Source organism: Trichosurus vulpecula, chromosome X, assembly GCF_011100635.1.
Source record: "Trichosurus vulpecula isolate mTriVul1 chromosome X, mTriVul1.pri, whole genome shotgun sequence".
Classification (NCBI taxonomy): domain Eukaryota; kingdom Metazoa; phylum Chordata; class Mammalia; order Diprotodontia; family Phalangeridae; genus Trichosurus; species Trichosurus vulpecula.
Genome location: NC_050582.1, coordinates 19591845 through 19604899, shown reverse-complemented (window position 1 = coordinate 19604899; position 13055 = coordinate 19591845). Strand labels below are relative to the sequence as shown.

Below are 13055 nucleotides of genomic sequence, written 5' to 3'. Positions count from 1 at the left end.
CCAAGATGCTCCAAACTCAAGGAATGTCCACAGTCTGTCCCCCATGAGAGACTGGATGTCTCTCCTTCCTCATCTCTGCTTTCCGGCTTCCTTGATTTCAAGTGGCAACTAAATCAACCAAAATCACACTTCCTGCCACAAACCTTTCCCGGCCCTCCTTAATCTTAGCACCTTCCTTCTTAAATTACCTCTAGGTTATCCTGTCTATATCTTATTTGTACATAGTTGTTTACATGTTTTCTCTCCCACTAGTCCGTCAGTCAAGTATCTACTAAGTGCTGGGGAAACAAAAAAAGCAAAAACCTTTCCCTGCTCTTCATGGAGCTTACAGTTTAATGGGGGAGACAGCATGCAAACAACTATGTACAAACAAGCTACATACAGGATAATTGCGAAAAAAATCAAGACAGAAAGCACGAGAACTAAGAGAGGTTAGGGAAAGCATCTTATAGGAGGTAGGATTTCAGTTGGTAATAGAAGAAAGCCAAGGAGGTCAGTAGTCAGAGTGGAGGAGAGAGAGTGTTTAGGCATGGTGGACAGCCAGAAAGAAAGCTTGGAGCCAAGAGATAGAGTGTCTTGTTTATGGAACAGCCAGGAGGCCAGTGTCACTGGTCTGAAGAATAAATACGTGTGTGTGTGGCGGGGGGGAGGTTGTTTATAAAAGACTATAAAAATCAAACAGAGGATTTTATATTTGATCCTGATGTTGATATGGACCCACTGGAATTTACTGAAGGGGTGGGGTGGCGGGGAGACAGGCTCAGATCTGTACTTTAGGAAAATCACTTTGGCAGCCGAGTAGAGAATGGCCTAGAGTACAGAGAGACTGGAGGCATGCAGACCCACCAGTAGCTGTTTTGATAATCCAGGCATGAAGAGATGAGGGACTTCGGTGGGGGGGGGGGGGGGGGGATAGTGGTTGTGGCAGTGGCAGTATCAAAGGAGAGAAGGGGCATATAGGAGAGATAATGCAAAGATGAAATCGATAGGTCTTGACAACAGATTGGAGCAGGAATTGTCTTTTGCCTTTCTTTGTATCCCCAGACCTTAGAATGGTGTTTGCCACAGAGTAGATACTTAATAAATGCTTGCTGACTTGACTTGACAGTACCACATAATGCCTGGCCCATTACATGTGCTTAATAAATGCTTTTTAAGTAATTGACAACCTCTCTGGGCCTCAGTTCCTGTTTATATGAAAAATAAGTACTACATTTTGTATCCCAATCACTCTCTTCCTCCAGCCCACCAAAGTCTTTTACAATGCTTCATCATGTAGCAGCAGTGACATTGGATTTTTGAAGGCTATACCAACAAAGGACAACCTTTCCATGCTGGAAAATTTTTGAATCTATATTCCTGCTTTCTGAGGACCAATCAAAGGACAGAGAGATTCATCATCAATACAGTGGCCACTAAGTGATTAATTATTGGGCCCCTCAGCTCTTCTGCTCTTACAATGATGATGGCAGAGTGGGAGAATTGGCGGGTACGGAGGCAAAGTCAGGGGGCACTAAAAATCACACACTTTTTCAACATTTTATACATTTATCTTGTATAATTATATAGTATATTCTATATATATATGTATATATATAGTATATTCTATAATATTTATATAATATTCGACATTATATAAATTGATTTTATAAATATTTACTTAACCATTAGTAAATTAAAAGTATGAACCTTATCAAGTGACAAAACAAGTAAACAGACTACTGGAAGACCTGAATCACATCAATATTTACTTTGCTGTTATAAATGAAACCAGAAAACAAAAGGAAACTGCAGGAAAAAGAAAGCAGGCTCAATGAGCTCTTTCTTTCAGAAAGCCAATAAAGGAGCTGACTCTGTTGGCTCTGCCCTATGTCCGAGGCAACAAGGAATGAAGAAGCATTTATTAAGCACTAACTCGGTGGCAAGCATTGTGCCAAATGCTAGAGACCAAAGACAAGAGCAAAGACAGCAGCTGCCCTCAAGGAGCTTGTATTGTAACAGAAAAGCTATTTTAATACAGAGACGACATGGTGCACTGGCAGCCAGGGAGGGGTACATTGGTCCTTAAAGGTAAATGGATAAGGAGTGGAGACATAGGGGAGTAGACTGACAGGCTCCATTGAAGAACACTGCAAGAGTTGATTCTATCATGGAACAAGAAGCATCATTTCAGGGGACACGTGGTGGTCAAAGCACTGCCATAATCCTGGTAAGCATTTGCAAAAAGAGGATGAGGCAGAAGGGAAACTGTGTGAAGAACTGACACCCTCTAAATTTAATCATCGTGTACTTACATGGCCAGGGAATTCAATGCAAAGTAAGCATGGGAATAGATTTCAGGGAGTCTGTGAACTTTGATGGGGAAGAAAAAAATCATCCTTATTGTGTCACTAACTTCTAACTGAAATTTAGCATTTTCTTTAATAATTTAAAAATGATTCAGAGAAGGAGTCTAGAGGGTTTCATCAGACTTCTGAAGGGGACCATGACAAAAAAAGGCTAAGAATCTCTGATAGAAAGGAAGACCTTTCTTAAAATTTAGAGGTGCCCCATGAGGTAGTGAGTTAGAATGATTGGAGGTGTTGGAAAAGAGGCTGAATGATCACTTTTGGGGGATGCTACAGAGAAGATTAATGTATCAGGTAGAGAATTGGACTAAAAGATGTCTCCGTGTCCTTCCAACGGTAAGTATATGATGCTATAATTCAAGGAAATACATTAACTAGCTCTGGACAGAGAGGAAAATGCAAGTCAAAATACATGCAAGGTCCAAATAAGTACAGACAGATAAGCAAGGGGAAGGCGATAATTCCCTGGGAACAGGCCTGCATAATCACACTTCACTTTGACTATTATGAATATCATCATCTGCGGTTTTCTTTAAAATTGTGCTATGCATAATTACTGGAATATTAAACTTCTCCAACTTTCTATCCCCCACCATTATATTTTGGTACTTACTCCAAAAAGGTTAAGACCTAAAAACAGATTGCGAAAACTAAAAAAACCCCCAGAAAACAAAATCTCCAAACCCTCAAAATGAAATGGTATTTTGATTCTTCAGAGAAACTTGACTGATAAAGATTTGCTCTAAGTTCTCCCAAGCTTTAAAAGTGGTTATGCTATGGTTATATCCATCTTTATTTAAAAAGTACCTTTCAAAATCAGATTAATAGTTCTAATTTATTTGAGTCAAAGAAATATATGTTACTTAAATGAAATTTCTCATCAGTAAAATGAGAAGTTGGTTAGAACAGATGACTTCTAAAGTCTCCCTCATTGTTCTAAAGAAGTCTATGAACCACTCTAAATAGTAGCTGAGAAAAATCAATACATGTATTATTTTCATGCAAATCTTAGCTGTCAAAGTACATTTATTTCAAAATTGGAAGCTAATAATAATAAGGTTTATCTGGGTAGACAATTTGAATTCCAAGGGTCATACCTCTGAAATATGGCATAACAGTATCTTTGACATTATTTTACATAAGCACTGGTCCTGAATAATGCAATAATGCTGCCTAAAGAAAAATTTCCAATTAAACCTTTGTGCAAATGAGTTTTTCCACTAATTCACAAAAAGTATACATCTGTGAGTAAATTTTTATATAAATTCTGAATATTGTCTAGCACTATTCATCAATTAACAGCAGTAACAAAGGAATATCTCAAAGTGAATGTGTCTTATTGATGCCTTGTAACAGCCACCCCTTTAGAGAGGTCAAATGAAAAATTGCCAACCAGCTGGTTAATTTATTCAGCACAGGTGTTCACTATTTATTTTTCAGCCATTTGCCTTTTCCCCCAATAGAGCTTGTTGCAGAAATGGTATTCTTGTCCTTTGATGGATGCACTTTGTTCTAAGGCCATTCTTTTCAGATTTGCACAGTATATGTTATACTGCTTCCCAGCTGTTTATCCTTGCAAATAAATGGAGAATGGTTATTTTAAAAGACTTCCAAAACTTGGTTGGTCCAGAAAATATCAATATGAATAATACTGTCATCAATTTTGTATCACAGAAATGTTTATTCTTTGTGATAAGGTTTCCCCTCCACCACTTGGTACTAAGCAATAACAGAAAAGGTTAGCTGCGAAATGCAGCTCTAATACCAACCATCACTGCATTCCTCCAAAATTACCAAAAAATTTCAGGTTCCTGATAGAACACTCATTGCTTTTGGTTTCTACACTCTAGAAAGTAAATTCATCTGTAGATACAAGAGCCACTTTCCATCCCACTTGAGCATCATATGGATGCAGGGTGGTACGGGGGAAACATGATAAACATGGGAGTCCAAAGATCTGCATTCAAATCCTGCCCAGATTACCCTCTGTGTGACTTGGGGCAAATTACTTCTTCTTTGGGCCTCAGTTTCCTCATCCGTAAAATTAGGGGGTCAGACCACATGACCTCTTAAGTGTGTTCCAATTCTAAATCTATGATCCTAGAATCTTATGTGAGAGAAAATGTCTAATGCTCTATATGAGAAATAAGATAAATGAGAGGCAGATATTACTATCTTAGATTTGCAAAATGAAAAAAGGAACCCTAGCAGAGTAGAAAGAGCACTTCCTAGCTCTGGGGTCCAAGGGCTGAGATTCTAATACTGCCTCGGATGCTACCTGGGACCCTGGACAAGTGACAGCCACCCTGGGCCTCAATTTTCTGATCTATAAAATGAGGAAAGAGGTTGGAGTAGATGGTCTCTGAGCCTTCCTTCTAGCTTTAGATTTATGATCCTATGATGTTGTAATAATAATAATAGTGGCACTCATATAGCATCTGCTATACACTTGGCACTGTGCTAAGCACTTCACAAATATTAAACTCACTGGATCTTCACAACAACTCTGGGATGTAGGTGCTATTACTACCTTCTTTTACAGTTGACAAAACTGAGGCAAAAAGGAGTTAAGTGACTTGCCAGGGTCACACAGCTAGTAAATGACTGAGGTTGGATTTGAATTCAGGTGTTCCTGACTCCAGGCCCAGTGCTCTATCTACTGCACCATCTAACAGCCTCTAACTGATGTTGTGCCATTAATGAGTCAATTTAACAAGTATTCCTTAAGCACAACTATGTGCCAGGCACTGTGCTTCAGCACTTTACAAATATTATTTCATTTGACCCTCACAACAATCCTGGGAGGCAGATGTTATTATTATCCCTTGTTCTACAGATTAGAAAAGTGAAGCAAGGTGTTAAGTGCTGCCTCTATCTGATGTCATGTCATTAACAAGTCAAGTTAACAAGGATTTCTGAAGTGCCTACTATGTGCCAGGCACTAGGTAACCCAAGCCCTGAGGATACAAAGAAAAGGAAAACCACAGTCCCAACAAGCCAACAACCATGTACAAACAAGCCACGTCCAGAATAAACGGGACATAAAGTCAGTTGAGGGAAGGCACTGAGACTAAGGAGGCTTGGGAAAAGCTTCTCACAGGAGATGTCATCGCAGCTAAGACTTGAAGGAAGTCAAGGAAGCCAGAAGGCAGAGACGATGAGACAGGATACAATCCTTTAGCTACCAATCCTGTGGTTCCATGGTGATTTCATGGACAAATGGGCAGCTTGAAAACTAGAGAGGCCGCTCAATCCTGCCCCCCAAGATACATGCAATCAGTGGCCTAAAATAAAGAACAGTGGAGTGACTTGGAGCAGAGGCAGAGCTAACCATGTGCACTCACTCCAGGAGACACTCTCCTATCCTCTCCTCTTCAAAACCAAATTCTATTGGCTTGAAGGACCCAAAATGTACCTTCGAGCACCCACCTTCACCCAGGCAGCCTTTTAGTCACTAGGTAGGATTGTTCCCATGAAGCATTCATACGGCAAAGATTTGAATTTTATTTCCACCAATGCTTTTAAGAAGGAAAGGGAAAACAGCAAGCGTTTATTAAGCTCCTACTATGTACCAGGCATTGCACTAAGGGACTAACAAATATTATCTCATTTGATTTTCACAACAATCCGATGAGGAAAGTACTATTATTATACCCATTTTAAAGTAGAAGAAACTGAGGCAGAGATTAAGTGATTTGCCCAGCGTCAGAGAGCCAGTTTTAATGCAACCAAATGTAAATTTTTATTTATCCTTCCATTTATCCTTTGCAATCTGACTTACAACCTCACCACTCAACTGAAACTGCTCTCTCCAAAGTTACCAATGGCCTGTTAATTGACAAACATGATGGTCTTTCCTTAATCATCACCCCTGGAGTGAGCTCTCTGCAGTTTTGAACACTGTTGACCGCCCTCTCCTTCCTAAATGTTCTCTCCTGTCTAGGATTTTATAATGTTGTTCTCTCTTGCTTGTCCTCCTACCTGAGTGTCCCTCCTCAGTCTCCTTTGCTGGAGCATTCTCTGTACTGTGCCCTTTGACTGGAGTTGTCCCCCAGGGCTCTGGCCTAGGTCCTTACCTCTTTTTCCCTATACTCTCCCTCAGTGACCTCACTAGCACCATGGGCTGAAAAGGGTTCAACTATCATCTCTATGTAGATGGTTCCTATATCTATATATCGAGGCCCAGTCTCTCTCCTGAGCTCCAGTTCTACATTACCAACTGCCTACTGGGCATTTTGAAGCAGATGTCCTATAGGCATCTCAAATTCAACAAGTCCAAAATTGAACTTAATATCTTTTACCTAAAAAACCCACCCCTCTTCCCAACTTCCCTGCTTCTGTCAACAGCATCGGTATTCTTTCAATCACTCAAATTCAAAACCTCTGTGATTCCTCCATTTCCTCACTCTCATTTAACTTCTAATCAATTATCTTGTTAATTCTACCTCCCCAACATCTCTCACATCCGTTACCTTCTGTCTACACAAACAGGCACTACCACGGTTCAGGAATTCTTGCCTGGAATACAGGTTTCCGGCCTGCACTCTGTTCCCCCCTCTCCAATCCATTCTCCGCGTGGCCACTAAAGAGATTTTCCTAAAGCACAAGATCGACCATGTCACTACCCTACTCAAACTCCAGGGACTTCCTACTACCTTTAGAAATGCCTCTACTGGGCATTTCTTTTTTTTTAATAATATTTTATTTTTCCCTAATTATATGTAAAAACAATTTTTACCATTTAGGGGGTTTTTTTGAGCTCCAAATTCTATCCTTCCCTCCCTCTTCTCCCCACTTCCAGAGATGGTAAGCAATCTGATATAGATTATACATGTGCATATCATGTAAAACATATTTCCATATTAGTCATTTTATGGGAGAAAACTTGAACCCAAAAAAAAGAAAGAAGGAAAGAAAGTGAAAAATAGTATGGTTCAGTCTGTATTCAGATGCCATCTGTTCTTTCTCTGGAGGCAGATAGCATTTTTCATCATCATTCCTCTGGGATTGTCTTGGATCATTGTATTGCAAAGAACAGCTGGGCATTCACAGCTGTTCATGGTAGAATATAGCTATTACTGCCTACAATGTTCTCCCAATTCTGCTCACTTCACTTCGCATCAGTTTACAGAAGTCTTTCCATGTTTTTCTGAAATCATCCTGCTCATCATTTCTTCTAGCACCTCAACTGGGCATTTTGAGTCCTTTACTACTTGGCTTCAAACTAACTTTCCAACCCTATTATACAATACTCCCTTTCTCATAATCTTTTGTCTGACCTAGACTTCTTATTAATCCTCACCCACAAAATTCCACATCATTGTACTGGCTGTGCCCCACACACAGAATGTATTCTCTCCTCACCTTGATTCTTAGAATCCTTTATTTCCTTCCAAACTCAGCTCCAGCAGCACCTTCTATATACACAAAGCCTTTCCAATTCTCCCTCATGTTACTAGGCCTTCCCCACCCCCATCCATCTACCAATTACCTTGCATTTTGTACATACACATCTCTCCGTACAGAATGTATACTTAAGGACAGTAACTGTTTGTTTCTATACCTCCAGAGCCTAGCATATGATGTACATCCAATAAGTGACTGACTAATTCTGGGGGAAGTAGAGGTATTGTTCCACATGAATGAGACTTCCAAATAACTGAGGCTCAGAGGATGCCTTTAATGTCTTTATTGTCTATATTGTTAAAAACAGAAGCAACGCAAGTACAGACTGTTTTGTTTCTTTTCTTTGCATCCACAGTGCTTGGCACATAGTAGGCACTTTAATAAATTCTTACTGATTGATATCTTACATTAACTTCAAAAGGCTGAAAATGACTTTCTTCATTTTTTTATAAATATCTCTCTTAGAATACTACACACCACCTTCCCTGCCTGCTCACACAGATGAACCTGAAAATAACTTAACCTTGTTGTTATGCTCCAGGGGTTCCTTATGATCCTCACTTGCTGTATCTCTGTAGCTCTTGTATCACCTTCATATAGTTTTTTATTTGAGGTCATTTAGTATTGAGATAAACACAATCCTCCAGAGTCCTATTCTGTCTCTGCTACAATTATTTGCCTACTTTAGGAAGTTCCAAAAGGAATATCAAGAAGCCTGGGGGTTAAAAACGAGATCCTTTTCTAGGCTTTATGTTATTTTCTTATATTATAGTCTGGATGGGTTGGTTCAGCTCTTAACTGTGGTATGTAAGTCAAAAGCCACATTTGCAATCACAATATTTCAGAGGTAGATAAGAAATCAACAAGAATACTGTCTATAACATACTCAACAAAGAGTACCCTGAGCTAAGCTTAAAGATCTCTGGTGAGGGAGAACTCATTACTCCTGAGGCTGCCCAGGCCATTTTGGGGCAGCTCTCATTTATACCAAGTTTGTCCTTACTGAAAAACTAAATCTGGACAGAATGGGACAAAAGACTTCAAAAAAGATACAAGACAGTCACTGAGGGATCTTTTCAAAAAAAATAATTTTTCTGCCTTTCTGCCAATTCTACCCATTGCTTCTAGATGTACCACTGGGGGCCAAGCAGAATAAGGCTAATCGTTCTTACGTGTCAGCCAAGCAGTCCTTCAGGGTCCACTAGGCTAAAATCATCACATAGCAACAACTGGTATTTAATAGCATTATATAGAAAAGCCACCTAACACATTCATTTTTTCTCTCCCTCTCCTTTTCCCTCCCTCTCTTTCTCCTCCCCCCACATACTGCATGGTTGGATATTACTTCTTACTTATTAAACCATAATGCTTCAGAGGCAGAATCACAGACTAAAAGCTTACACAGGCCTTGAATGCTCTTAGGCTGTTTGTACCTTCTTGTGCTGAAAGGTATGCAGTTCACTATAAATTCAAACCTATATTAGACACTTAGAAGGATATGCTTTTGGAGAAAATACATGGGAAATTAGCTGCTTCCTTAAAACAAAAAAAAATGCTGAAAATAACTTCTCAGTTACACCACACAAACAGGGCCTCACAAATAAGTGAAGGAATTCCTGGTCCTCACAGATTTTTCACAGGTAAAAATGTAAGTGGCTGTTCTCAGAACAACCACTAGTAACAGCCTAACATATCCCTAGGGTGATCAGCTATTTTTTAAGGTCCCCGTAAAAACACTTGATAGTCGGATGACCTGAACACTGGAGGACTCTAATAATATGAATGGATACACTTAAGTATATGATGTATACTTACCTTCTTAAGCCATCAGCTACATGTCATGGGAAAAACTCAGTTACTCATTCAAATAGTCATTTTTGAGCAATTAAATATTAAAGCAGTTCAAGGATTTGCAGTTATCAGTCTCCCTAGATGTGCATCTTAAAATGGAAGAGGTAGGGTGGGAAGGGGAAGGAGGAGGAGGAAGAAGAGAAGTCAGAAGACTGAGAGCAGCTTACATTTATATAGCACTTCAAATGCTCTAAAAGCACTGTGCATTATCCACTCTGTGGGAGAGCCACCTTCCTTGGCCCCAGTTTACAGATGAGGAAGCTGAAGCTCAAAGAGACTAACTGACTTGTCCAGGGTCACACAGGTGACAAGTCACTGAGGAAAGACCTGAAGGCAAAGCTTCCTGACTGAGTCCCACCCACCCTCTACTCACTCTACTGTGCTGCCTCTCTCTCCAAGGCTGGTCCTCACAGGGCAGACAATTAGTCCATTGCTGGGCCTGCACCTGAAGCCCTTTCAACTTGCTCAGTGGGGGCACAGAGAAGAGAGGGAAAATATTTGTCCACATATTGAAAAGTGCTTAGGTGAGAGCAGGAGGAGACCCCTGAAGGTGGCAAGGAGTGAGAATGGCCAAGTAATTTTGGTCAACATGAGAAAAATCTTGAATAATTAAGAGCTCTCCAAAAGTGAAAAACGCCACCTCGGGAAGTACTGAGTTGCCTATCACCGGAGGTCCTCAAGGGACAATTGAGTGAACACTTTTCAGGGATGTTGTCAAAGGCATTCAGGCTCAGGTCAAGGCAGGTTGGAGAAGATGACCTCTGAGGTCCCTTCCAACTCAGAGATTCCATTATTCTATGATGTTAAAATATACCTTTGCAGAAAAATGTATAATTCTTGATTCTTTTATACAATAGAAAGAGGGAGAAAAATGATTATAGCTCAAATAACAACAATCATGGCCTTGCTTTTATAATAAAAGATTAAGGAATACTTGTCTTTCAATTACTGCTCATACCTGGCATAACAAATGACTTCTACATGTTGGATGGTCCGGTCTTTCTTACAAAGAGCAACACCTTCTTCTGCTTCCAGTACCAGCTCTTGCCATGCTGCCCACTCTTCCTCATCACTCTCTTCCTAAACAATATACAGATGAAGGATTCAGATTCATTTTCATTCAAATGGAACAAACCAAACCTGTACCCACAGAATCAACTACTTCTTAATTTTAAGTTTCTCAATTTCTCGAAGAAAGCACCCAGTCCCATCACTTCTCAGAAGTTTATCACAAGACACACACATATAAACACATGGACACACAAACACATTCTCTAAAGTTGAATTCAAACAGAATTCAGTTCTGACATATTCAAAGCAAAGACATTATTAAAGTCATAACCTGCTGTTAGAAGTGATCCAACTTATCTGGACCGACATAAGTCCATCACTGACAATTATCAGTATACATCTGTTCTAAATTATAGTGAATAGGTAAGCAAACAATACATTCAAATTCAACAAACATGGCTTGGAAATGTTTATATGTGACAGGTGTAGCCAATTTAATTGGGAGAGCTATACACAGTATCTCTGTGTGTGTGTGTGTGTGTGTGTGTGTGTGTGTGTATGGTGTGTGTGTATGTATATATGTGTATATACATACATACATACATATACATAAACACACACTGTGTGTGTGCATAAAAATAGTCCAGGATGAAAACAGAAAAGAAATTAAACACAACAGTACTATATTTTAATATAGTTTGAGAAACTAGAAAGTACCTCTAGATTTGGACTTTTGAATACTGGTCATGTGACAGATTAAATGATACAAGAGAAATTACTTTGAAAAGCACAAATGCAAGAGACAGGATCGGAGTATATCAACTATTATAATACCTAATTTCAGATTATTTCTAGCCTTGAATTTCAGAACTGCCTGGCCTAGAGTCAATCCTATGTTAGATGGCAGCCACTCCTAGTGAAGTATGCCATTGTAACTTATTAGATACTATAAACTCTCACACAAAAGGTCACAGGCTACATTAGGGAAACTCTGAGTGTGGAGTCATGTATTTCTCAAACACGAGAAAAATGCTACCGGTCTGGAGAGTTAGGGCACATATGTCCACAAAGCCTCAATTCCAGAATCAAACTAGAACTTTCAAGTTCTAAAACTGCTACAAAAGCCTGCCTCCAATGGCAACACTTAACATGTCAGGAATCTGCTTAGCATCTTAGCATCTTCTCTTCCTTCCTCAGCAAAGTTTTCCATTCAAACTACAGAGGGATTCTTTTCCTCAAGTCATTTCAACTTGAGGCTGGAAGCAAGTGGGAAGATGGGCCTCGTTTTTCTAGGAATTCACTTTACGGCCAACACATCGATTCAACTAGAGCAATTCTGGAAGAGAAGTAAACTGAATATATGTAACTTCTGGCACAATTTAAAACAAGATAAACCCCACAGTAACAGGTAAGATTCGTGATCTGGCATGCATATCATGTTAAAATGGCCAAAACAAAACAAAAATCAGAGCAGAACTTTACCTGATACTCCTTTATCCAGGACAATAATCCTGAAAAGCTGAAACTGGCCCAGTTTCCTCCATAATAGCTTCTCCTGCAGTAGAAATAAGAGCGACAAGAATGAAAAGGAAGAAAACATCAGGAAATGCTCAAAACAATTTACTCATCTCAATAAATAAAACAGCTGTGAATGCAGGAGGCACCACCAAATCCACTAGGCTTTGGAAACTCCTTTTGAAGCCCTTTACTTTCTGAGAGCCCCGTTTAATGGCTTGTTAAAGCAACTGGCAAACCTGTGAAACTCCAGGTTACAGTGTAGTACAGACCCAACATACAAATGGAGTCAAGGGCTTCCTTAGATAGCCTGTGCATAATGAATCAAGGGATTAAGGCTGGAGGAGATATTAAGGAGAATCTAGGCCACTCCCTTCTTTTTACAGATGAGAAAACTGAAGACCAGAGAGGCCAAGAGACTTGCCTAACGTCACACAGCCATTAAGTAACAGAGGAAACATTCAAACCTAGGTTTTCTAACTAAAATTCTCTTTGCACCACAGCCCTGGTTTCTTCCACTTGTGAGCTTCTCTAAGTTGGGAGGCCAGGGCTCAACAGCCACAAAACCAAAGAAATCATTTTTCAATTTTTCAGCTCTTACTCCCAGCACCACACCTCCGCTTCCCATCCCCCATCTCCCTTGCATCCCCATCCTCCCCCTCCTGTCTCCCACCCCCACACCAGCTCTCATCAGGACTATCTCTACATGACGCCCCCTTCCAGTAACCTGGACTCTACAAGCCAAGTAGATGCTATGATTGTGCCAGAGAATGGGGTCAGGAGAAAGTGGATGGAAAAGCCCTGGGCTGCCCTGACCCCCAGCAGGGCTTGACTTCATCTATTATTTTTTCCCACTCTCCCAAAGCATCCTTTGGTGGGCCTGCAGACAATTCATTAATATCTCTCAGTTCTTCGAGTTTCACC

The 13055-nt window shown here is 40.1% G+C and overlaps 1 protein-coding gene across 1 annotated transcript in view; it reads right to left on the bottom strand.

Annotated features, from left to right (window-relative positions):
- CHM (CHM Rab escort protein) overlaps window positions 1–13055 on the bottom strand; it is a 214523-nt gene that overhangs the window by 153624 nt on the left and 47844 nt on the right. Inside the window, exons 3-4 of the mRNA XM_036740069.1 lie at window positions 12099–12171; window positions 10564–10685 (exon numbers count right to left, since the gene is read on the bottom strand). Coding sequence (XP_036595964.1) covers window positions 10564–10685; window positions 12099–12171 — 195 coding nt within the window. The remainder of the gene's footprint in view (window positions 1–10563; window positions 10686–12098; window positions 12172–13055) is intronic.